The 27778-nt window shown below is 40.7% G+C and overlaps 1 protein-coding gene across 1 annotated transcript in view; it reads right to left on the bottom strand.

The window, feature by feature from the left end:
* The window catches only part of pygl (glycogen phosphorylase L), a 107040-nt gene that overhangs the window by 66563 nt on the left and 12699 nt on the right, over positions 1-27778 (bottom strand). Inside the window, exons 2-5 of the mRNA XM_062968698.1 lie at positions 23770-24014; positions 8779-8880; positions 2600-2678; positions 1811-1914 (exon numbers count right to left, since the gene is read on the bottom strand). Coding sequence (XP_062824768.1) covers positions 1811-1914; positions 2600-2678; positions 8779-8880; positions 23770-24012 — 528 coding nt within the window. The 5' untranslated portion in view covers positions 24013-24014. The remainder of the gene's footprint in view (positions 1-1810; positions 1915-2599; positions 2679-8778; positions 8881-23769; positions 24015-27778) is intronic.

Here is a 27778-nt window from a genome sequence, read left to right as displayed (position 1 = left end):
CCACAGTGTAGATGCACTCCAATGTGCCTTATGTATGCACATGTGTCAGATTTCTGAAGTTTAAGACTATTTCCTACCGACACCATACTCTAATGGGAGAAAACACACACAGTTCTAAATTAATCAATGCACGAATATACAGTATAACGCCCCATATCTGTGGGAGATACATTCCTGGACTTTGTGTGGATCTCGTATCCAAGTTCTGGACTTTGCATGGAAACATGAAACTAGGAATAGTAATGAACCCTATTGAAACGAAGGACTTCTGGCCCAAGGATGTGCACAGAGTGGCACTGGAGGACATAGAAAATGCCTAGAATCATCATATTTTATGGATAAATAGAACTGGGGATACTTGTTTAGTGGATATGGGGATCATATTGAAGGGACCATAAGCCAGAAAATAGTAAACTTTTTCCTATGTGGCTTTGCCTCTGCATATGCCCCTCCCTTCCTGTGAGCTGGTGCCTTTCTCCAGAAAGCTCCAAGACCAAAAGTTAGCTTGAAATCAACAAGTGAGGTCACAGGTATCACTTATGCCAAGTGGGTGTGGAAGGTGAGGAAGACCCTCAGCCATTGATCAATTTTAGATAAGCCAAGATATATATTCTTTGTTAACTGCACACGTTGCGATGGCCATTTGCATGATACAGACCTTTAGGGTGTGTACGGCTGTTTGCCTTATCATAGCTGTGATAACAATAAACTTTGTTTTTTACATATCTCACAAGACTGGGTTTTCTGTCTGATTTTCTTCCTGTGCCAGGACCCATTTGTTGTGACTCAGCCACAGCATAGCCAGAGTGAGGATGAAGAAGGGGATTCTGGGTTTCAGATACAAGAGCCAGATGATGGGATGCAGGATGAATTTCAGGATGATGGCTTGGGAATGGGAATGATACAGGCTGATTCAGAGGCTCGAGAAATGCAGCTTGAGCAGAATGAACTGTTGACCCCACAGGCCATAGAAAACAGCCAGAATGACATTCCCATGGGAATTAATGAGCAAGAGATGTCTCAAGCCCCGGTGTCTTCAGCCCCGGTTCAGGTGCAAGATAACGAGAACCTTGAATTATCTAGGGCGGACCGATTGTTATGGAAGGGAGTTCAGCCTCGTAGGAGTGTAAGGTTGGTGAGGAAGAGAGAGGCCTCCACAGGAAAGAGAAATGCATTTTTGGGTTGCTTTTAAAAGTGTGTGTTTTGAGATAGATTTTTGTCAAAGCAAATTCTCGCTTCATCTGAGTGGCTGTTCCTGCTTCATGACTAAGAGAAGATTCCTGTTCCTGGATCTTTGAAACCTTTGGGCCTTTGTTCTTTGGGATCTATCGTCTACTGTTTTGGCTTATGGACTTGTGGATTCTTATGGCTTATGAACTATTGGATTTCCATTGACTTTATTACTGCCTGCTTTGATTTATATCTGATTTTGCTCAATAAAACTACAAAAGACTTTCTCCTGTGTGTGACTGGGTGTCTATAGCAAGGTGAACTATTCTGAGGTGTGACACCATTGAAGGAAATTGTCTTACAATATCATAATGGGCATTTGGTAGGGAAAGTATCAAGGTGTAGATTGTGGCTTGTGTCCTGTGAATGTGCAGGAGACACCTCCAACCAGTTGCATAGCTCCAACTGGATGGCAAAGAGCTTCAAGTGGGGTCGAACTGCATCAATTCGACAGTATAGATGCATCCAGTTGTACATCTAGGTGCTGAGTTTCACCACTGCCTGTAACCCAGGCATGGTGAAATTTCAGCCCCCCAGGTGTTTTGGACTTCAACAATTCCTCTGCCAGCATCTAAGTTACCTGCCACCCGTCTCTGATCTTCTGGTTGAAGATGCCGTACTCGTAGCGTATCCCATAGCCATAGGCCGCAAGACCAAGCGTTGCCATCGAGTCGAGGAAGCAGGCTGTTGAAAGAGAAACTCCACTGAAGGGCCAAAATTGGAGACATAACCATGGCGTTAAGCTATGGTAGTTCAAATGGGTCAAACTGCATTCATTTACCTTTAATCTACAAGTGGGTCAAACTGCATTCATTTACTTTTAATCTACAAGTGGGTCAAACTGCATTCATTTACCTTTAATCTACACCTTTCCAATGTTTGCAGAGATCTACATCTGTTTCAGCATCAAAACACCATCATTTGGTAAGATTTCAAGCTCTTGTCCAGACTCCCTTGCAGCATATTCCAAAAAGCTGGAATGCCAATGCTCTGCCAAGCCACTGGATCAAGATGGAGGAATAGTTTGATATTTCGCGCTCTCTCTTTTGCAATTGCTTTTGCCGTTGCTATTGTTGTTGTTACTACTACTACTAGTTACTACTACTACCTGAATGAGGTTCTCCACATTTCCATCTTCTATGGTGCATCTACACTGTCGAATTAATACAGTTGGACACTACTTCAACAATTACTGTTTGGCTTAACGCTATGGATCGCAAGTGTTGTCGTTTTACAAGGCCTTCAATCTGATATCTCGCCATGTTACAACTGCCAAGATTCTGTAGCTTGAGCCATTGTGCATTAATTCAACAGTGTAGATCAATATATCAGACCAACCTATTCTCAGCAGAAATTGATCACAGCTTACCTGCAAGTCTTCCCAAACCTCCGTTGCCCAGACCGGCATCTTCTTCAATCTCCTCCAGCTCTTCGATGTCCAAGCCAAGCTAGAAAACCACATGGAAACAGAAATTAGATACTCTCAGAATCCGCCAATACAAAAGGCAATGTATGTATATGTGAAGGTATATCATCATTATCATCATCATGTTCTGCTTTTACCTCCTGATAGAGACCTCAAATGGCTCACAACATTGAGACAAACCCTTGTAATCTAAGACCTACAAAGAATAAATGCCATATTAAAACAGAATTAAACCCTATGATAAAATATAAACACTTCATCCAACTGTCCTCTTACTGGGAGATCCTAATGAACAAACAACAAATTTGTCTCTTTATCGTGCCATATGATTTCAGCTGGAAAAACAAGGAGAAAACTGGATCATTGTTCTTCTGGAACTCTGCAGAAATGTATAACATACCCTGTCAAATAAAAGACAGGTCAACAGGCACTCTTCTCAAAGAACAGGAACCATTTGGACTTTTCATTTAAAAAGGAAAGAAAATGTTTGTGGGTTTTTGAAGATTAAGGGTGCATCTACACTATAGGATTAACCCAGTTTGGCACCACTTTAACTGCTAAGAAAGCCTTTGGAGTTGTAGCCTATAGAGGCATGAGAGCTTTCTGGCAGAGAAGGGTCAAGACCTTGTAAAACTACAGCTCGCATGATTCCATAGCATTGAGCCATGGAAGCTGAAGTGGTGCCAAACTGCATTAATTCTAGAGTATAGATGCATCCATAGCTGAGGACAAAAGAGGAGAACGAAAGACAAACTGGGACAATTTAAAAGTGGAAGAGGATTAATTGTAGCTGCTAAAACGAGACCGTTGGAAGGTATGAAAACGGGACGCCAGATGGCAATCTTTTAGCTGTCCAGACTTGAAAATGTTGTCGGTTTAAGAGCACACAAGCTTGGACATATCTCCAAAAGGCATCATTTGTCCTGGGAGGAGTTGCATAGTTTGGGTAGGACTAGCCTATGCAGGTTTGGCTAACAGATAGAAAATCGAACGGCAATTTGGAAATCAAAAATGCGGAAAAATTCAGTAGACCTGCATGCATCTGTAGACTGCACATCCCCAATTTTATTGCTGTTATTACCCTTATTATTGCTGCTAGTATTATTACTATTATTTATGTTATTATTAATAATAATCTAATCTAAATCTAAATCCATAATAAAAGCGAAAATCTGTAGATGTGTATGTGGCACGGATGTCTGCTCACACAGACAGCCTCCGGCCTCCACAAACAGGCTATACAGTAGAGTCTCACTTATCCAACATAAACGGGCTGGCAGAATGTTGGATAAGCGAATATGTTGGATAATAAGGAGGCATTAAGGAAAAGCCTATTAAACATCAAATTAGGTTATGATTTTACAAATGAAGCACCAAAACATCATGTTAGACAACAAATTTGGCAGAAAAAGTAGTTCATCACACAGTAATGCTATGTAGTAATTACGGTATTTATGAATTTAGCACCGAAATATCACGATATATTGAAAACATTGACTACAAAAATGCGTTGGATAATCCAGAACGTTGGATAAGCGAGTGTTGGATAAGTGAGACTCTACTGTACTTCCCAGGGTTAAGAATCTAGCAAGTCACTCTTTTCCCTGACATTACGGTTACAGCGAGCGCCATGAACATGAAGCCCATCCCCGCCAATGTCCTTCCCAAACACTACAGCCCACCACCCAAGGAATGTTTTCGTTTGGGGACCATTTCATCCTAGATTTTGCTTTTTCTTCCACTACAGGCAGGCATCCCAGGGTTCTCCATTGCTGTGGAATTTGCATGGCCCCGCCCACTGCCCTTTCCTTTCTAATCTCTCTGCATAACAAACAGAGCAGAACTGAGCTGCAACTAAACTTACTGGAGGAATTTAGGGATTGACTCCACATGGTGGAAGTTGTAGTTCACTCTGCATCAAGTCAGAGCACTGTCACTCCTAATGGGGAATATAGAGGAGTTGTAGTTCACCTACACCCAGAACGCTATTAACCCAAACTTGCCATGCAGACCCGATATGCCCAGATTTGACTACTGGTGGGTTTGGAGGAGAACTGGACTGGAAGTTGAAGAGTAGTAGGTACTGGGATTTATAGTTCACCTGCAATGAATGAGCATCACACTTGGCACACAGAGCCCCCATAACCAATGCAACATATTGGGCAAGTTTGGGGAAAAGGGAGTTATAGTTCACCTGCAGCCAGATAAACACTGGTCCCCAACGACAATGCACTAGGACCACTCTTCACACAGAGAAGCCTCATGACCTACTGGACATACTGCAGGTATTTGTGGGAAGGGGCCTTGATTTTGGGAGTTGTAGTTAATCTCCATCCAAAGACCACTGAACCCAGCCAATGACAAATCTAGACTTGGCACACAGATTGAACTTGGCACACAGACTGAATATTGCCTGCTGTGAATACTGATAGATATTTCGGGACAATTGCCCCCGGAATCTGGAAATTGCAGTAGTTCACCCCCATCCACAGAATACCGCACCACACGATTCTGGGAATTGTAGTTCGCCCACTCCAAACAGAATACATAATATTAAAACACAAATAATACCATTCTCAAATGACCCGGGCACCGCCGGGTCCCCAAGGTAGTCCATAATAAAAGTGAAAACCCGTATGTGTGTATGTGGCACGGGTGTCCACTCACACAGACAACCTCCGGCCTCCACAAACAGGCTATAGCTTCCACGTCTGAAAAGCCAGCAAGTCACACTCTTTTTCACTGACATTACGGTTACAGTGAGTTCCATGAACATGTAGCCCAGCCCCTGCCAATGTCCTTCCCAAACACTATGGCCCACCACCCAAGGAATGCTTTCATTTGGGAACCATTTCATCCTAGATTTTGCTTTTTCTTCCACCACAGGCAGGCATCCCAGGGTTCTCCATTGCTGTGGAATTTGCATGACCCCACCTACTGCCCTTCCCTTTCAAATCTGTCTGCATAACAAATAGAGCACAACTGACCTACAACTAAACTTACTACAGGACTTTGGGGCTTGACTCCTCATGATGGAAGTTGTACTTCACCCTGCATCAAGTCAGAGCACTGTGACTCCTTACTAGGGAATGTAGAGGAGTTGTAGTTCATCTACACCCAGAACGCTATGAACCCAAACAATGATGGGTCTGGACCAAACTTGCCATGCATACCTGATATGCCCGGATTTGAATACTGGTGGGTTTGGAGGGGAATTGGCCTGGAGATTTAGGAGTAGTAGGTACTGGGATTTATAGTTCACCTGCAATGAATGAGCACTTTGAACCCTACCGATGATGGACCAGGACCACACTTGGCACACAGAGCCCCCATAACCAATACAACATATTGGATAAGTTTGGGGGAAAGGGAGTTATAGTTCACCTGCAACCAGAGAAACAGTGACCCCCACCGACAATGGATCAGGACCACACTTCGCACAGAGAAGCCTCATGACCAACTGAACATGCTGCAGGTGTTTATGGGAAGGGGTCTTTATTTTGGGAGTTGTAGTTCACCTCCATCCAAAGACCACTGAACCCATCCAATGACGGATCTGGACCAAACTTGGCACACAGACTGAACATTGCCTGCTGTGGATGCTGACAGATGTTTCGCGGCAATTGCCCCGGAACTCTGGGAGTTGTAGTAGTTCACCCCCATCCAGAGAGTACTGCAGCAGATGTGCTTTCCTGGTCCTTAGTTTTTCCAATTTCCTTGTGTCTTGGAGCAATGTCTCCTTGTAGAGATGTTCAATGTGTTGTCGAAGGCTTTCATGGCCGGGATCACAGGGTTGTTGTATGTTTTCCAGACTGTATGCTTATCTTACTTAGTTTCTCCATACCTCACAACCTCTGAGGATGCTTGCCATAGATGTGGGTGAAACGTCAGGAGAGAATACAGCCGGAAAACATACAACCATCCCAATACTCCTTGGTGGGGCAACAAAAAGGGTCATTCGTAGGGGAAAAAAGAGGACGGAATCCAGACTGTCTGAACTGGTTATGACAAGCTGGACCTGGCAAAGGTTTGACAACATTGGGGCTTTTCCAGCACAGCGTGGAATTGCTCACGTCCACACTGCGCCAGATTTACAAAACATACTTCCCGTTATTATGCCAACATGGGAATAGTTTCCAGCTGTGAAGGTGACCTCCTATGCATCCCTCCCGTCCCTTTCATTCTTTAAAGGGGAAGCTGAAGCTGGAGTCGCATTTTTGGGAAGGTGAAATGTGCAAGAGAAATGCGCAGAACCACAATATCCTGTTTGGCCATTCTGGCGAAGGGAGGAAGCGCTCGCTTTGCAACCAAGGAGCATCGGCACTCCACTTGTTGCTGTGTATCTTTAAAGATAAGGGGGCAGTGGTGCAGCGGGTTAAACCGTTGAGCTGCTGAACTTGCTGACCAAAAGGTCAGTGGTTCAAATCCGGGGAATGGGGTGAGCTCCCGCTGTTAGCTTCAGCTTCTGTCAACCAAACAGTTCAAAAACATGCAAATTTATTTATTTATTTATTTATTTATTTACAGCATTTATATTCCGCCCTTCTCACCCCAAAGGGGACTCAGGGCGGATCACATTATATATACAGGCAAACATTCAATGCCTTTTAACATAGAACAAAGACAAGACAAACGAACTCATGACCTCCTTGTCAGAGTGATTCATTGCAGCTGGTTACAGCTGGCTTGCTCTCCAGCCTGCGCCACAGCCCGAGCCCATTTGAGTAGATCAATAGGTACCGCTTCGGTGGGAAGGTAATGGCGCTTCATGCAATCATGCCTATGGCCACATGACCTAGGACAATGATGGGCAACCTTTTGCACTTGGTGTGTCAAAATTCACCAAAAAACCTAGCATGACTTGGGTGGTGTGTCACTTCCAAGAAAAAAACCCATAATTTCACAATATATATAGTTTAAATAACAAAAATATATAATTGTAATATATAACTGTATTTAATAAATCAAAAACTATTTACTACCATTATTTCTATGTACAACAATCTATGGTACCTCTTGCAGTTTCCACGCTGATTTCTCTCTATTCTAGTTTCAATGTAGTCACGAATAATGAATAATATAATAATAATATAATAGTAATAATATAACAATATACTACAATAATAACAGAATAATAGAATGATTATATATATATATATATATATATATATATATATATATATATATATATATATGTATGTATGTATGTAATGTGCATAATTCCCATGGAGTAAACAACAAAACCACTGGACCAAATCACACTAAATTTGGCCATAAAAGACATGAGTCATCCAATCAATCTGCATGCGGCAGTGTGCCAGCAAAAATGGCTAGGCGTGTCAGTGCTGACACGCGTGTCATAGGTTGGCCATCACTGACCTAGGAGGTGTCTACGGACAACGCCGGCTCTTCAGCTTAGCAATGGAGATGAGCACCAACGCCCAAAGTCGGGCACAACTAGACTTAATGTCAGGGGAAAACCTTTACCTTTGCCTATCTTTAAAGATATTTCTGAAATTTATGGTTTCCTTGGCATGCTTTTGGGAGAAGGTTTGCCACAGCCCTCCTCTGAGACTGAGAAAGTTATAGAATAGCTTTATTGTCATTGTGCTATTATGCAACGAAATTAAATGCCTTCCCCTGCATACAGCACAAAACAACACACCCATCCCTGCACATCTCCAGCACCACCGCACAGCCCCAATGCCACATCCATGCAAAACCATAGAATTCAATATAGTTACAGTCCAAAACACCCGGCGGGCCCAATAATAATAATAATAATAATAATAAAACTTTATTTATACCCCGCCACCATCTCCCCAATGGGGACTCGGGGCGGCTTACATGGGGCCATGCCCAAGACAATACAATATAACCATAACATAATACAATTAAATAATACATTACATAAAATAAACAGTACAACATAAGATCGAAACAGCAATATAACAAGAGCGGGCCGCATGAATACTACATTTAAAAACTAGATTAAAAATTAAAACTCTGGGTGAAACCCAAGTTTGCCCCTACCTGCTGTACAGCCAGGGGTTGGACTAGATGGCCTTTGGCAACCCTTAGCATTGAAATCCAAAGCAGTGATGTCCCCCAATCCCCCTTACCTGATAAATTGCCTCGTCGCAGGCGTTTTGCAGCCCCAGATTGATCATCGTGTTCTGCAAAGTCCGGCCCATATAGAACTCCAAGGACAGGTAGTACACTCTCTGGAAAAAAAGAGATTAAAAACATTAGGAATCAATGGACATGGTTTTAAAAATGCCAATATTCCCAGAAAGCAAAGGTATCACTATCTCAGCCACCCAACTGATCCATTGCACTATGCAACAAAATTAGAAAAGGTATCTGTTCCTAGTTTGAAAGTGTTATTTCCAGTTTAAAAGTGCAGTCCTTACTTTGGAAGTAGTTGTTCTACTCCAGAAACTTTGTTTTTGTGGCCACAAACTATGCTGAATTTATTGAGACTCAATGAGATATCCAACTATTGTGTCCCACAGAAACAAAGTTTTTGCAGTTTAATAAACTTTTTCCATGTTTTTATGACACAGCCAAATTGGAAATGACATTTATCACCCAGGAACAAGAAATGTATTACACAGAATTACTGATTACAGAATTACTGAATTACTGGAGGATTTCAGATTTCCAGATCAAGGATGCTCATCACATCACGCCAACGCCTTAAATCAAGAAATAATAATATTAATACAGTAGAGTCTCACTTATCCAACATAAACAGGCTGGCAGAATGTTGGATAAGTGAATATGTTGGATAACAAGGAGGGATTAAGGAAAAGTTTATTAAACATCAAATTAGGTTATGATTTTACAAATTAAGCACCAAAACATCATGTTATACAACAAATTTGACAGAAAAAGTAGTTCAGTACATAGTAATGCTATGTAGTAATTACTGTATTTACGAATTTAGCATCCAAATACCACGATGTATTGAAAACATTGACTACAAAAATGCGTTGGATAATCCAGAACGTTGGATAAGTGAGTGTCGGATAAGTGAGACTCTACTGTAGTTGTTCTATTCCATAAACTTTGTTTTTGTGTTAAATGTTGAATTTATTGAGACTCAATGAGATATCCAACTATTGTGTCCCACAGAAACAAAGTTTTTTGCAGTTTAATAAACTTTTTCCATGTTTTTATGATACAGCCAAACTGGAAATGACATTTATCACCCAGGAACAAGAAATGTATTACACAGAATTACTGATTTTGGAGGATTTCAGATTTCCAGATCAAGATCATTTCAGATTTCCAGATCATGTGCCATAGCAACATGCTATTCTAATTTTACATACACACATGTGTGTATATATATATGTATATGTATATATATATATATATATATATATATATATATATATATATATATATATATAATATACAATAATTTATAAATATATAATATATTATATATACTTATAATATTTCCGGTCCTATTCAATGCTACCAAAAGAGAGCCTGTGCTTGAAAATTGCTGAAACCATGTAGATATCAATCAATCAAACAATGGGTTGTTGTATGTCTTTCGGGCTGTGTGGCCATGTTCCAGAAGCATTCTCTCCTGACGTTTCGCCCACATCTATGGCAGGCATCCTCAGAGGTTGTGAGGTACCTCACAACCTCTGAGGATGCCTGCCATAGATGTGGGCGAAACGTCAGGAGAGAATGCTTCTGGAACATGGCCACACAGCCCGAAAGACATACAACAACCCTGTGATCCTGGCCATGAAAGCCTTCGACAACAAATCAAACAATGTATTAATGCTCCAAACCAATGCATTTACAGAAACAACCTCAAACAAACATCTGTACAAAACACTGTAAAATCTAACAGTTAAAAACAGGATAAAACAGAGCTTGCAAAATATAACCATTAAAAAGCCAGTATAAAATATCAGTCATGTTAAAAACTTAAGTAGGGATCCATTAGGGGAAATTGACCCCACTCAGGCTAGATAAAAGCATCCCGGCACAGTCGACTGCAATGCCTGCAATCAGTCTTGCCTTGATTTTATTTGCTGCCAGGTTAAAGAGAGAAATCTTGTAAGTGATTGTGGAGTTGGTATCAGATAAAAGGTACATCTTTTCTGCAACCATGTTCAATTGTAGGCACCATAGAACAGGCATGTAGATATCCTCCTGTTACATTGAAAGATTCATCTGCATGCGGTTCTGTTTTTGTGAGCCTGGTCAACTCCCATCTTGACAATAGCTGACCTTTCCCCACGTTCTGTATTGTTGGCTGAGTCTTGCCATTTGTGCCATGCTAAAAGTGCACTTGAGAAGAAGAGACTTGAGAACATACTGCAAGTCGCTTCAGGTGTGAGAGAATTGGCCGTCTACAGAGACGTGGCCCAGGGGACGCCCGGATGTGTTAGCTGGGAAGCTTCTCTCATTTCCCAGCAAGCTAGAGCTGATCGACGGGAGCTCACCCTGCCTCGCAGATTCAAACCGACAACCTTCGGGTCAGCAACCCAAACTTCAGGTCAGCAGTTCAACCAGCGCAAAGTTACAAGTGCTATAAATGCAATATTAGTTGCCTAGGGCTAACATCCAGATTTTACAGATAATATACCAAACTCTGAGGACATCTTCGTAAACAACAAACAACCTCTGACTACATTCTGTGCTGCTCCCTAACCTCAGGTTAGGATCGCCATTGAATGCATCACATATTGATGATGTCTGCTTTTGTCTTTGCACAACTCTGAAGTCCTATAGAATACATAAATTGGAGTAAACTTTACTTATCCATTATCCTACAAGTAGGTTGGGATGAAAGCATTGTTCGGTTTGGTGGTCCCTTTGGCCAAAGTTCTTGTTTGTTGTCGGTTCTCCCATTTTGGCAAAGACAGAAAGGACAATATTTTACATTATTATAGTTATTTATATCCCACTTTCACCACTTGGTTGAGATGCGGAGCTGATATTTCCAACCCAGCAAGGTTTCTGGGTGGGGTCTCCAATGTGAAGTCCCCAATCTCCCCAAATACTGGGTTTTTCCCAATATACGAGGGTTGAATGAAAAATAATGCCTCCACCTTCGTTACTTGTGTTTGGATGGGAATATTTTCATAAACCAAACACAGAAATAATCCTTAGAATGTTCTCTTTAATGACCACTATTCACTTTTCCACATCATCACCAGACAATTGGATACATTTCTGCCAACGATGAACACGTTTTCTGAAGCCGTCATGGAAGAAGTCAACACTCTCTTTCCGCAACCAGCGTCTCACAGTTCTCTCAACGTCTTCATCAGAAGCATAATGATGTCCCCGCAGATCTTCTTTCATTATCAGGAACAGATGGAAGTCGTCGTCGTCATCGTCTCACTCGTTCAGTCGTTTCCGACTCTTTGTGACCTCATGGACCAGTCTACGCCAGAGCTCCCTGTCAGCTGTCACCGTCCCCAGTTCCTTCAAGGTCGAGCCAGTCACTTCAAGGATACCGTCCATCCATCTCGCCCTTGCGTCCTCTCTTCCTTTTTCCTTCCATTTTCCCCAGCATCATGATCTTCTCCAAGCTTTCCTGTCCAGATGGAAGTCAGACAGTGCTAAATCTGGACTGTATGGAGGATGCCGTACAGTGGTGAGATCTAGTCTCTGAAGTTCAATGACTGCACGTTGCTTAAATCGCTTTGACCGACCGTCTGCACAGGGTTCCATACTTTGCACGTTAACAACACAACCGTTCAATGCTAAGGCTTCCCGCCAAATGGAACTATAGAGGAGAGTCTACTGAACAAGCCAGGACCTGCCGCAGACCAGGACTGACATCTGTTGAGGAGTTACGAAGGTGGAGGCATTACTTTTCATTCAACCCTCATAGCTGGAGACAAAGGTTGGAGTCAGAGGACCGTGTTCTGATCCAGAAGCCGTGAACCTCGTTGAGAGGCCGGATGAGGGGTGAGCCTCTCCGCGGGGGGCCGGCCTGCCCGCCTCACCTTCCGCCTGATGTCACAAAAGGGATTACGACTTAATCCGCACGGCTAAAGCTCCATTAAAGGCGGTTAACTGCCCAAAACTGACTGCGAGATGGTTCATTAAGTCAATCCAATTCAAGGAAGACGACCTGCACTTTTGTGCCGGTCTATCCATTTGCTTTCCAGGACTGGCAACGTTTTTTCTTCTTCTCCCGCAGCCCTATTATTATACAAGAGCCTTTTCTTAAACTGGCGTTGAACCCGTGACCGTCTGGATGCAATGGTCAAGGCACCTGCAGACACACAGTATTTCTGCAGATGAACTCTCTATGACTTATCATCTGACCCAGTTACAAGTCTCATCTCCCTTTGAATCCCTTGTCTTCTTAACTATGAGAAAATTGCAACAACTAGTCTAGTCATCCCCATGCTGGACTACTACCGTGTCCCGTATTGGGACTGCCCTTGAAGATAGCACTTTGCAATAAAATTTGAAAATGTGTTGTCGAAGGCTTTCATGGCTGGAATCACAGGACTGTTGTGTGTTTTCTGGGCTGTATGACCATGTTCCAGAAGTATTCCCTCCTGACGTTTCACCCACATCTATGGCAGGCATCCTCAGAGGTTGTGAGGTATGTATGTGTGTGTGTGTGTATGTATGTGTGTGTGTGTGTGTGTGTATATGAGAAAACTTTTTGAAAGTATTATTTCCTGTTTAATTGTATGAAACTGGTTTGAAAGTATTATTTCCTGTTTAATTGTATGGTCCTTACTTTGGAAGTACAGTAGAGTCTCACTTATCCAACGTTCTGGATTATCCAACGCATTTTTATAGTCAATGTTTTCAATACATCGTGATATTTTGGTGCTAAATTCGTAAATACAGTAATTACAACATAACATTCCTGCATATTGAACTACTTTTCCCGTCAAATTTGTTGTATAACATGATGTTTTGGTGCTTAATTTGTAAAGTCATAACCTAATTTGATGTTTAATAGGCTTTTCCTTAATCCCTCCTTTTTATCCAAGATATTCGCTTATCCACGCTTCTGCCGGCCCGTTTAGCTTGGATAAGTGAGACTCTACTGTGTATATATATATATATATATATATATATATATATATGAGAAAACTTTTCTGCTCCTGGTTTGAAAGTATTATTTCCTGTTTAATTGTATGGTCCTTACTTTGGAAGTAGTTGCCCTACTCCAGAAACTTTGTTTCTTATAGCTGAATTGGTTGGGATTCTGAGAAATTCATTGGAAAACTATAGCAGAATGCATTGTAGAATATCCCTACCCCAAGAACAAAGTTTTTGTAGTTTAATAAACTTTTTGCATATTTTGAAGTTTAATAAACTTTTCTTGTGCTTTTATGATAGGACCAATTTGGAAGTGACATTTATAACTCAGGAACAAAAATCGTGTTATGTAGTGTAGTTTGGGAACTGTGCTCGATGCAGAATGTGGAATGCCAGAATTTCACCCGGAGTGAAGAAATCATAAGATGCCCATTTTTCCTAGTTGCACTAAATTTTTCAGGTTGGTGCTAGTGCAGTAGTTCTCACTCTTTGGGTTCCCAGGTGTTTTGGCTACAACTCCCAGAAATCCCAGCCAGTTTACCAGCTGTTGAGATTTCTGGGAGCTGAAGGCCAAAACATCTGGGGACCCTCAGGTTGAGAACCACTGTGCTAGTAGGAACAGAATGCTGTTGTCCTGTTTTGTCTTTCAAGAACAGCCTTAAAACACAGTGGTAAGTAAATGAAAACTGCTTTACTTCAGCAAAACATAACGTACAGCACACTCAGTGGAATTATGCAAAATGAAGCAAGGAAGTCTTAGGACAAGCACAGTTCTTAGTCTCTGATAAATTCCCAAATTGAATAGCAGACTTACTTCAGACGAAGAAACAGTAATAAATCCTTAGGAGCAGTTTCCCAGATGCAGGCTTGAAGCAGGCACAAGGGGAGCGAAGAGTCAGTTTGTTACCAGCAAGAGCTGGCTGCACCTGCTTCTGCTTTATAGCCCTGAGTCCACTCACAGCTGCTGGGGTAGTTCCCAATTACCCAGCTGCATTTCTGGCAGCTATTCTAACTGAACGACATCTCTGCTCTGTTTCCATTCGCCTCTCCTGAAAAGTGGGTACTTGCAAAATCTCCTCCTCAGATTGCAACTCACCCTCAAATTCATGAACACTTTCCTGCTCCCCTTCCTATTCTGAAGAAGAGGGATCCCTAACAACTATATTAGACTATAGTAGACTAGCCTTTGGTCTGATCCCATTTCTGAGCTCTCCTTAAAGCCTTGCAGTACCAAGGCACACTTCAATTTAGAGTTGTGCAATATGGGTAAACCTTGATCCATTTTGGGTTGTTGTGTGTTTTCCGGGCAGTATGGCCATGTTCCAGAAGTATTCTCTCCTGACATTCCTGCTTGTTTTTATTGCAGGCGGGTTTTCGTACTGGGGGCGGGGGCTTCCCGTTTCGTACACTCGAAGGTATTGGATGTTCCAGAGGTACCAAAGGAAATGGGAACCGCACACAACTCTATTGTCTTGTCTTTGTTCTATGTTAAAAGGCATTGAATGTTTGCCTTATATGTGTAATGTGATCCGCCCTTAATCCCCTTCGGGGTGAGAAGGGCGGAATATAAATGCTGCAAATAAATAAATAAATAAATAAATAAATAATAAACTCTATTCCATTCCAAACATCCCAAAAAACGTATACTAGGCCTTGTCACATTTTGCTTTCAGAAGGGAAAGGAAGCTTATGACTTGAGTCCCAATCCGTAACCCCTGATACCAGTAAAACTGGTAAAGTGGAGGGTGGGACTAGCAGACGGAAGATAGAACTAGTTTGCTATCCAGCCTCTTCCTTTGCAAGATTTAAGTCAGAGCACGGAAAGTTTAGCATCTTAAAAATCTTTTCCAGGTCCATTTTGGGACCAATTGTGATCCCCATATGCCAGAAAACAGAAGGAAAATGTGCTGGCAGAACTGGAAGAAAGGGGCCTCCGATCCAACCCCTTTCTGCCATGCAGAAAGGCACAACCAAAGCCCTCCAAACAGACAGTCATCCAGCCTCTGTTTAAAAGAGACTTCACCAAATTCCTAGGCAGCACTTTCTAGGTCTTTGAGTCTATTTTTTGCCCCAGACAGGTTGGAAATAAAAGGTAAAGGTAAAGTTTTTCCCCTGACGTTAAGTCCAGTCGTGTCCGACTCTGGGGGTTGGTGCTCATCTCCATTTCTAAGCCGAAGAACCGGCATTGTCCATAGACACCTCCAAGGTCATGTGGCTGGCATGCATGCATGGAACGCCGTTACCTTCCCGCCGGAGCGGTACCTATTGATCTACTCACATTTGCATGCTTCCGAACTGCTAGGTTGGCAGAAGCTGGGGCTAACAGCAGGTGCTCACTCTGCTCCCCGGGTTTGAACCTGGGACCTTTCGGTCTGCAAGTTCAGCAGCTCAGCGCTTTAACACACTGAGCCACCGGAGGCTCCATTAGGTTGGAAATAGTGACGGAAAATTCCATGACATTGTTTCCTACACACATGATGCAATGAGCTGACCCACAAAGGTGGAAAGTGGGTGGAAAATCACACATACGTACATGCAGATGATCAGCCCTTCTTGGTCAAAGCAGACCTTGTGCTTCACTGCTGGAAGGGGAGGATCTTGTGGTTATGTGGACAGGGCTCCCTTTATTCTACCCTGAGGAAATATACTCCAGGGATAACCACAGACTCAATGGAGCAATGCAAAGACTTAACTGGAGCTGGGCCTGAGCATTAAAACACACATAGAAAGGGCAAAGCCCATTCCTAGTAAAGACGGAGCATGGTTTCATTGCTAACAGGATGCTGTCTGGTTTTTGGATCAGGGAGCAAAAACAACTGGGAAAAGAGGCAAACAGAGAGGCAGGTGGAAGGATATACAGTAGGCATGTCCGATCGATGAAAAAAATGTTTCAATTCTCGTTTCTAAAGTAGGGGGTGCTGGCACTTCGATATAGAAAGTATTTCTTATTTTTTCACCCAAAAATTTTGGATATTTCCGAAAATTCGTAATGATTCTAAATGTTTCTAAATTGGCGGACGCGCATGCGCAATCGCCAAAAAAAAAAAAAGGAACTGGGGGGGGGACTTTTACAGGGCTCTCCCGCCCTCATTTCTTGAGCTATCCTCATCAACACTAGCCCCCACCTTTGTATCCATCGTGGAAGCTTCTGATTGGTTGGGGAGCGGCAGCCAAGTTAGGCTGCGCTAAGCTCCCATTCAAGGTAGGTTTCAGAAACAAAAAAAAGTTTTAAAATATTTTTTAAAATATATTTTTAAAAAATTGGGGGGGGGGGGGATTAACGAAACATTAAGATACAATTAGAGAATGGGCCAACAATGGTTCGAATTACACTGCTGGTTGCGCTGTGAGACAATGTCTCGGAATGTGTATCAAAAAGCGAGAACAATCCGAAATAATTCCGATATACGATTCAAAACGATTTTTGGGACATGTCTAATATACAGAACCACATCAAAACCACATAATTTTGTGATCTACTTTCTTATTGTAATATGTAATTCAAGTCAATTCTAACATATGGTAAAACCTATCATGGGTTTTTCATGGTAAAGCTCAGTGTGCATTTAGACTGAAGAATGAATGCAGCTTGACGCCACTTGACCTGCCATGGCTCAATGCAATGGAACTGTGGGAGTTGTAGTTTTACAAACATCAAACTACAACTGCACTGATCCATGGAAATGAAAAGTGGTGCCGAATTGCAATCATTCTTCAATGTAGAGGCACTTTCAGAAGAGGTTTGCCCTGGTCTTCCTCTTGAGGCCGAGAGAGTGTGACTTCACCAAGCTCACTCAGTAGTGTGCCTTCCAATATATTGAGATTTGAAGCTATGCCTCCCTCTGAGGCTGAGAGAGTGTGACTTTCCAAAGAATACCCAAGGAGCTTTTGTGGCCAAGCGAGGATTTGAACCCTGGTCTCCAGAATCAATACTCAAACCACTCACTACACCAAGCTGGTCCAAACCATTGCACATGACCAGCTCTCATCGATAAGCCATGTTACTTATACAGCCAGACCTCCATATCCACGGATTCAGCATCCACAGATTCCACCATCCACATCTATGAAGTCTCCAAAAAGCAAACTTTGATTTTTGCCATTTAAAAAAAAATAAGGAATACCATTGTATATAATGGGACTTCAGCATCCATGTATTTTGGTATCCATAATGTCCTGGAGCCAAACCCTCAAATCAAGAATCAACAAGTTGTGGAGTTACACTATGCAACAAAATTTGAAAAAAGTTTTGTTCCTGGTTTGAAAGTGCTATTTTCTGTTTAATTTATGGTCCTTACTTTGAAAAGAGTTGCTATACTCCAGAGACTTCATTTTTGTGGCCACAAAGTACAGTAGAGTCTCACTTATCCAAGCCTCGCTTATCCAAGTTTCTGGATTATCCAAGCCGTTTTTGTAGTCAATGTTTTCAATATATCGTGATATTTTGGTGCTAAATTCATAAATACAGTAATTACAACATAGCATTACTGTGTATTGAACTGCTTTTTCTGTCAAATTTGTTGTAAAACATGATGTTTTGGTGCGTAATTTGTAAAATCATAACCTAATTTGATGTTTAATAGGCTTTTCCTTAATCCCTCCTTATTATCCAAGATATTCGCTTATCCACGCTTCTGCCGGCCCGTTTAGCTTGGATAAGTGAGACTCTACTGCATATATATATATATATATATATATATATATATATATATATGAAAACTTTTCTGCCCCTGGTTTGAAAGTATTATTTCCTGTTTAATTGTATGGTCCTTACTTTGGAAGTAGTTGCCCTACTCCAGAAACTTTGGATAAGTGAGACTCTATTGTACATTGAATTCGTTGAGACTATGAGATATTTAATGGAAAACTATAGAAAAATGCAGGATGTCCCTCCAGCAAAAGTAACGTTTTTTCCAGCTTAATAAGCTTTCTCCATGTTTTGTTAGAGCCAATTAGGAAATGACATTTATAGCCCAGGAACAAAAACTGTGTTACATAGTGTTATGCACAGGGAAAGCGAGGAAAACCTTTAAAAGATCACACAACAAATCCTATCTTTCGAGCATCTGCCCATATGTTGTGGAAACTCTGCAAAAGGGACATGGTGAAGCAGAAATAGTTTTCAAGCAGAACACCCTGATCTCAGATTCAACCCAGCCATACTATGTCTCCCAGGTTGGTCCAGGAACACCAAGCTCTTTGCCAGAGGGGAGCAACTTCCAAAGATGACATGCTTGGACTCCTTTCCGCTTGTAAATCATTTTCCTGCCAAGAGCCTGTCCTCCTCCTTCTCCTCTTCAACCTCTTCAGCATTTCCAAGGAGCTATTGGGTACCTCAGTCTTATTCTTCGCTCCCAACTGAAGTAGATCCATCAAGACAATGGGATTTACTTATGTGTTGATTCAGCATTCAACTACTGATTCAATGGTTCCACTGGAAGTAGCTAGGATCCGGGCCTATAAGTGATGTTTATATGCTTGACCAAAAATGTCTAGGTTCACCAGTCAGAGTTTTACATGTATCTCAAAGCCATTATTAAGTTGGCTGTGGATTTTGGGAACTGTCATCCCCAAAAGTAACTGAGCTGAACAACAATGAATGACAATCTAAACAAGCCCCATTCCCGGCAACAGCCGGATGGAAACACAAGCAGCGAATGGAACATTTTCACTCCTCATAAGATGTCATTTCCAGATACGGGGGTTGAATGAAAAGTAATGCCTCCACCTTCGTTACTTCGGTTTGGGTGGGAATATTTTAATAAATCAAACGCATAAATAACCCCTAGAATGTGCTCTTTAACGACCACTATTCACTTTTCCACATGATCACCAGACAATTGGATACATTTCTGCCAACGATGAACAAGTTTTCTGAAGCCGTCACAGAAGAAGTCGACACTCTGTTTCTGCAACCAGCGTCTCGCAGGACCCATCATGCACAGATCTTCCAATAGCCAAGCACAGCAATAATGTGACCCACACGTTCTTGTGAAATGCCGATGATGTTCGAAATTTCTCTCTGAGTGATATGACAGTCGTCCTGAATTAATCTGTCAAGCTTTTGATTGTGAAACTCGGTGGATGCTGTCACAGGACGTCCAACTCTTTGTTTGTCACGCGAGTCAGATGTTCCCACCTCAACATCTTTAAACTTACTCGCGCAACGACGCACAGGACTCACATCAACACAATCCCCATAAACAGCTTGCATTCTCTGATGAACCTCCTTTGGGGTGACACCTTCTGATGTCAAGAATTCAGTGACTGCACATTGATTAAGTCGCGTTGACCAACCCTCTGCGCAGGGTTCCATACTTCACACTTTAACAACACAACCGTTCAATGCTAAGGCTTCCCACCAAAGGGAACTGTAGAGGAGAGTCTACTGAACAAGCCAGGACCTGCCGCAGACCAGGACTGACATCTGTTGAGGAGTTATGAAGGTGGAGGCATTACTTTTCATTCAACCCTTGTATAATGTCTCTGGCCAGGGAGGTTCCTCATTAGATACATAAGGTAAAAAGGTAAAGGTTTCCCCTGATGTTAAGTCCAGTTGTGACCGACTCTGGAGGTTGGTGCTCATCTCCATTTCTAGGCCGAAAAGCCGGCGTTGTCCAAAGACATCTCCAAGGTCATGTGGCCAGCATGACTGCATGGAGTGCCGTTACCTTCCTGCCAGAGTGGTACCTATTGATCTACTCACATTGGAATGTTTTCGAACTGCTAGGTTGGCAGGAGCTGGGGCTAACAGCGGGCACTCATTCCACTCCCAGGATTTGAACCTGGAACCTTTTGGTCCGCAAGTTCAGCAGCTGAGCGCTTTAACACACTTCACCACTGAGGCTCCAATAATAGGTATAGGCATCAAAATATTTTCCCCCAGCAATTAATCCCATTTTCAAGTCACTATAAAAAAATCAGTGACAAATGGTGAAGGAAATGTTTTATGTCTAGAGTCAAACCCGCCACTCGACATGACGTTTTTTGAGTTATAGTTTTCCTAACCTTTGCAAAAGCCCCAAATTAGTTCTGCATGTTGCAAATGAGTGCTTTCGTTTGCATGCCCGCAGGTCACAGCCAGTTAACGCTGCAAGATGTACCTCTTTTGTGTTACTAGGACTTGGCAAGGAAAATAAACCAACATTTACCCGAATTCTCCACCCTTCAGCAATTGTATATATTTATCTCCACCTGAGCTCCACTCCCTGTCACCCTTTTCACCCCATGAAGGAAAGAACTCCAAATTGTAGACAGGACAGAACACACAGAACTCAAGAACACAGATTAGTTTGGATTTCCACAGAGTGATTCATCACGCAAAGTGAAGGGCTCTGCAAGACTCCCACTCTTGCCAAAATGGGGAGCATCTACCGTATATACTCGAGTATAAGCCGACCCGAATATAAGCCGAGGCACCTAATGTTACCACAAAAAAACTGGGAAAACATTGACTCAAATATAAACCGAGAGTGGTAAATTTCAGAAATAAAAATAGATACCAATAAAATTACATTAATTGAGGGATCAGTAGGTTAAATGTTTCTGAATATTTACCTAAAGCTCAAATTTAAGATAAGACTGTCCAACTCTGATCAAATCATTATTCTCATCTTCTTCAATATAAATTTGTTTATGGATCCTTTTAATAATAAAGTAAAATAATACAGTAGAGTCTTGATTATCCAACGTAAACGGGCCGGCAGAACGTTGGATAAGCGAATATGTTGGATAATAAGGCGGGATTAAGGAAAAGCCTATTAAACATCAAATTAGGTTATGATTTTACAAATTAAGCACCAAAACATCATGTTTAACAACAAATTTGACAGAAAAAGTAGTTCAATGAGCACTAATGCTATGTAGTAATTACAGTAGAGTCTCACTTATCCAAGCCTCGCTTATCCAAGCCTCTGGATAATCCAAGCCATTTTTGTAGTCAATGTTTTCAATATATCGTGTTATTTTGGTGCTAAATTTGTAAATACAGTAATTACAACATAACATTACCATGTATTGAACTACTTTTTCTGTCAAATTTGTTGTATGACATGATGTTTTGGTGCTTAATTTGTAAAATCATAACCTAATTTGATGTTTAATAGGCTTCTCCTTAATCTCTCCTTATTATCCAACATATTTGCTTATCCAAGCTTCTGCCGGCCCGTTTATGTTGGATAAGTGAGACTCTACTGTGTGTATATATATATATATATATATATAATAAAAAATTAAGAGTTCTAGACTTCCAACCTGCTCTTGCTATTCCTTAAACCGTTGTAATTAATATTCCATTATAACTCTACTCTATCCCCTTCGTCCTCTTCTAGTCTTGGAAATATTAAGCTTCAGCAGATAAGATATAATTTAGCCTGTTTTAAATAGTCTTTGAATAAGTCCCAGTTGGTTTCTTTTTTTGGTAATCCTTGGTTTGGGGATAACCAAATCCATAATCTCTAATACTCTATATATATATATATATATATATATATATATATATATATATATATATATATAATCATATATATATATATATATATATATATATATATATAAAATATATCATATATATATATATATACACACACACACATATACACACACCTTATTTATATATACACACCATATATATATATATATATATATATATATATATATAGTAATCACGGCACCGGACAAAACTAAACTAAATGCCCCACAACCTCGAAAATTGACAGCACAACCTTTCATCCACGCCTCTAGGTTCATACAACAAAAAGAAATGAAAAATAAAGTCCTAGCCACAGCAACGCGTGGCCGGGCACAGCTAGTATATATGTATGTATATATATATAATTTCTTTTTTCTCACTATCATTCTGTCTTTTTTCCCCCTTTTTCCCTCACTTTTCCTACTTTTCTATAATAAAGTATTGTTCTCCCACTTTCGATGTATGCTAAACTTTTCTCATTTTCTCTTATGGTATATGAAATTTCAATAAATACATTTTTTTTTATAAAAAAAAAGAGAGAGACTGACCATTCAGCTGCAAAAGGTCACCTTTTCAGTCCCCCTTTTAGCCTCCAACAAGTCCACCATTTCCGCCTCAAAACCAACCTTTCCGCTGCAAAAGGTCACCGTTTCAGCCTGCAAATGTCCACTGCTTCAGTCCTCAAAAAGTCACCACCAAAAGGTCAGCGTTGCAAGTGCAAAACATCGCCCTTTCAATGTGTTGCCGAAGGTTTTCATGGCCGGGATTCACAGGGTTGTTGTGTGTCTTTTGGGCTGTGTGTCCATGTTCCAGAAGCATTCTCTCCTGACGTTTCGCCCACATCTATGGCAGGCATCCTCAGGCCCTTTCCTTTTCCCCCTCCGCCGCTTAAGGAAAGTGTTTAGGAATTTGTGGGGGAGTTGGAATCAGAAGAGGAAGTCTTGCAAGTGCCCACATTTCAGGAAAGGCGAAAGGAAACAGATCAGAGTTGCTGTTCAGCTAGAATAGCTGCGAGAAATGCTAAAGTAATTGGGAACCGCGTGGGGGAACTCAGGGCTATAAATCAGGAGTAGTCAGCTTTTGCTGGTAACAAACGACTCTGATGCTTAAGCCTTCACTTCCATTTGTACCTGCTTCGAGTCTGCGTTTGGGAAACTGATCCTAAGGATTTATTGATCAATGCATGTTGTTTCTTTGTCTGAAGTGAGACTTCTGCTTTATTTGGGACTACAAAGACAAGTATCCACTATTACAGTAATACAGAAATCATTAAACCAAAATTTAGTTCAATACATCAATATGAAAACAGATACAAAAGGCGTTGTTAAACAATCAAACAAAGCACTGTTACATTCACAGTAAACACAATATTTTTCTCTTGAAGGATGAATTTACTCCTCTTCTCATAAACAATAAATGTTCTTTAGTTGTTGTATGTCTTTCGGATGCCTGCCATAGATGTGGGCGAAATGTCAGGAGAGAATACTTCTGGAACATGGACACACAGCCCAAAAGACACACAACAACCCTATCACCCTTTCACTCCCAAAGGTCACCATTTGAGCCAGAGAACAAGCCCATGGATGCTCACCTTGGGGTCCTTCTCGTAGTAGTACTGCTGGGTGCGGATCCACCGGCCCACCAAGTGGTCGCGAACGGTGTGGGCCAGGGCGAAGTAGTAGTCCCGGGTGGTGGCCACATTGCGGTCCTTGACCAGCGTGAAGTGCAGGTGCCGGTTGAAGCCCTTCTTCAGCTCGGCCACGTTCTCCACACCCACGATGCCGCGGATGCTGATCTGCTTGCGCTTCTCTTGGTCGGTCAACGGGCGAGACATGGCTGCAGGGAGACACCAGGCACAGGGACTGACCACAGGGACAATGACGGAGAAGCCGAGTGAGCACGGATTGCTAGGAATCAAGAAGACTTGGTGTCCCTCCCTCTGTCTTTCTCCACCTTCTCTGGGGCTGAGATGGGATTGGGTGAAGGAGAGCTCAGGTGGCAAAGGAGGAGTTTGACCTTCTGGAGCAGAGGTCCTCAAACTTTTAAAGCAAAGGGCCGGTCTACAATCCTTCAGACTGTTGAGGGGCCGAATTATCATTTGAAAAAAAATACGAACAAATTCCTATGCACACTGCACATGTCTTATTTGTACCATCTGCAGACATAACAACAACAATGAAAGAACAATACAATATTTAAAAATGAAAACAATCTTAACCAACATAAACCTATCAGGATTTCAATGGAAAGTATGGGCCAATAAGATAGTCAAGTTAATTAGGATTGTTGTTTGTAGTTGTTGTTGTGTGCCTTCAAGTCATTTCAGAATTTGGGTGAGCCTAAGTCTAAAATTAATTATTTATTTACTTACTACATTTATTTACTACATTTATGTCCTACCCTTCTTATCCTGAAGGGGACTCAGAGCAGCTGTATGTACATACAATATATTATATTATTAGCATAGAACAATATTAGCATTATACATTACTATATTGAACTATACCACTATATTGTAATATTATATCTTCTATATATATAAAAGAGTGATGGCATCACGGCGATCCACAAAACAACAAAACTACAGGACCCCCAACCTCGAAATTTGACAACACAACCCATCATCTACGCCTCTAGGTTGATACAACAAAAAGAAAAGAAAAATAAAGTCCTAATTAGAGAGAGAGGAATAATTGTTTTTATCCAATTGCTGCCAGTTCGAAGGCTAAGCTCCTCCAACTTGGTCTCCTAGCAACCCAATAAAAATAATAAAAAACACTAAAAATTAATACAATATAATAATATAATAACAGAAAATAACTAAAAAATAATACAAGACAATAATAAAATATAATAAATAAAAAGATAACTTACAATAAAATTAATAAAAAATGCAAATAACGTCAAATAAAAATTACACAACAATTTTTAACCAATACCACCACCACTTTGCCACAGCAACGCGTGGCCAGGCACAGCTAGTGTAATATATAACATATAATTAATATTATTATATGGTATTATTATTAGCATTATATTGTATAACATTATAATATTTTTATCAATATGATATGTATATACAATATATTTTATTATTAAAACTGATATAAAATGTATTATAAAACTGAGGGTGGGGGCCAGGTAAATGACTTTAGAGGGCCGCATTCGGCCCCTGGGCCTTAGTTTGGGGACCCCTGTTCTGGAGCACCCAAAGGAGCAAATTACGGAATGCTACCATGTTTCCCCGAAAATAAGACAGCGTCTTATATTAATATTTGCTCCCAAAGATGCTCTAGGTCTTATTTTCAGGGGATGTCTTATTTTTCCATGAAGAAGAATTCACATTTATTGTTGAACAAAAAAATGAACATTTATTATATACTGTACAGTAGTTGTCATCATAAACCAGCATAACCAGACAAACTGTGAATCCTATCAAGAATTTCTTGTTATTACAGTAGAGTCTCACTTATCCAACATAAACGGGCCGGCAGAACGTTGGATAAGCGGATATGTTGGATAATAAGGAGAGACTAAGGAAAAGCCTATTAAACATCAAATTAGGTTATGATTTTACATATTAAGCACCAAAACATCATGTTATACAACAAATTTGACAGAAAAAATAGTTCAGTACATAGTAATGCTATGTAGTAATTACTGTATTTGCGAATTTAGCACGAAAATATCACGATGTATTGAAAACATTGACTACAAAAATGCGTTGGATAATCCAGAACGTTGGATAAGCGAGTGTTGGATAAGTGAGACTCTACTGTACCATTATTTCCATGTACAACACTCTATGGCAGGGGTCCCCAAACTAAGGCCCGGGGGCCAGATGCGGCCCTCCAAGGTCATTTACCCGGCCCCCGCCCTCAGTTTTATAATATAATATTTTATATCAGTTTTAATAATATATTGTATATACATATAATATTGATAATAATCTTATGTTATACAATATAATACTAATAATAATACCATATAATAATATTAATTATATGTTATATATTACATATAGTATTACAGTATAGTGGTATAGTTCAATATAGTAATATATAATGCTAATATAGTGTAATGCTAATAATATAATATATTGTATGTACATACAGCTGCTCTGAGTCCCCTTCGGGGTGAGAAGGGTGGGATATAAATGTAGTAAATAAATGCAGTAAATAAATAATTAATTTTAGACTTAGGCTCGGCCAAAGTCTGACATGACTTGAAGGCACACCAACAACAACAACAACAACAACAACAACAATCCTTATTAACTTGACTATCTCATTGGCCAGTAGCAGGCCCACACTTTCCATTGAAATCCTAATAGGTTTATGTTGGTTAAAATTGTTTTCATTTTTAAATATTGTATTGTTCTTTCGTTGTTGTTGTTGCACTACAAATAAGACATGTGCAGTGTGCATAGGAATTTGTTTGTATTTTTTTTCAAATGATAATTCGGCCCCTCAACAGTTTGAAAGATTGTGGACCGGCCCTCTGCTTAAAAAGTTTGGGGACCCCTGCTCTATGGTATGTACATTTACCGATCCTGCATGCTCGGGTGTTCTGTTCAACAGGCATGCTTCCAAACAAAAATTTCGGTAGGTCTTACTTTCAGGGGAGGTCTTATATTTAGCAATTCAGCAAAACCTCTACTACCCTGTTTCCCCGAAAATAAGACATCCCCGGAAAATAAGACCTAGTAGAGATTTTGCTGAATTGCTAAATATAAGGCCTCCCCCGAAAGTAAGACCTAGCAAAGTTTTTGTTTGGAAGTATGCCCGCCAAACAACACCAGAGCATGCAGGAACAGTAAATGTAAGTACAGTAGAGTCTCACTTATCCAACGTTCTGGATTATCCAACGCATTTTTGTAGTCAATGTTTTCAATATATCGTGAAATTTTGGTGCTAAATTCATAAATACAGTAATTACTACATAGCATTACTGTGTATTGAACTACTTTTTCCACCAAATTTGTTGTCTAACATGAAGTTTTGGTGCTTCATTTGTAAAATCATAACCTAATTTTATGTTTAATAGGCTTTTCCTTAATGCCTCCTTATTATCCAAGATATTCGCTTATCCAGCATTCTGCCGGCCCGTTTACGTTGGATAAGTGAGACTCTACTGTACCATAGATTGTTGTACATGAAAATAGTGGTAGTAACAAGAAATTCTTGATAGGATTCTCAGTTTGTCTGGTTATGCTGATTTGTAATGACAACTACTGTACAGTATATAATCAATGTTCATTTTTTTGTTCAACAATAAATGTGAATTCTTCTTCATGGAAAAATAAGACATCCCCTGAAAATAAGACCTAGCACATCTTTGGGAGAAAAAATTAATATAAGACACTGTCTTATTTTCGGGGAAACACGGTAGGTCTTATTTTGTGGGGATGTCTTATTTTAGGGGAAACAGGGTAGATTCGGAAGAATCCACAAGGGCCATCCAGTCCAACCCCTTGCCATGTTGGAAGACAACCAAAATCCTCCCAATAGAAAGATGGACATCCAGTGCCAATTCCTAAAGAGAAATGGCAAATCCAAAGTCAAAGGATACGCCACATTTGCAAGAGACAAACTCGGTTT

The sequence above is a fragment of the Anolis carolinensis genome, chromosome 1 (assembly GCF_035594765.1).
Source record: "Anolis carolinensis isolate JA03-04 chromosome 1, rAnoCar3.1.pri, whole genome shotgun sequence".
Taxonomy (NCBI): Eukaryota; Metazoa; Chordata; class Lepidosauria; order Squamata; family Dactyloidae; genus Anolis; species Anolis carolinensis.
The sequence above is the reverse complement of the archived record's forward strand: the minus strand, read 5'-3'. Positions and strand labels throughout refer to the sequence as shown.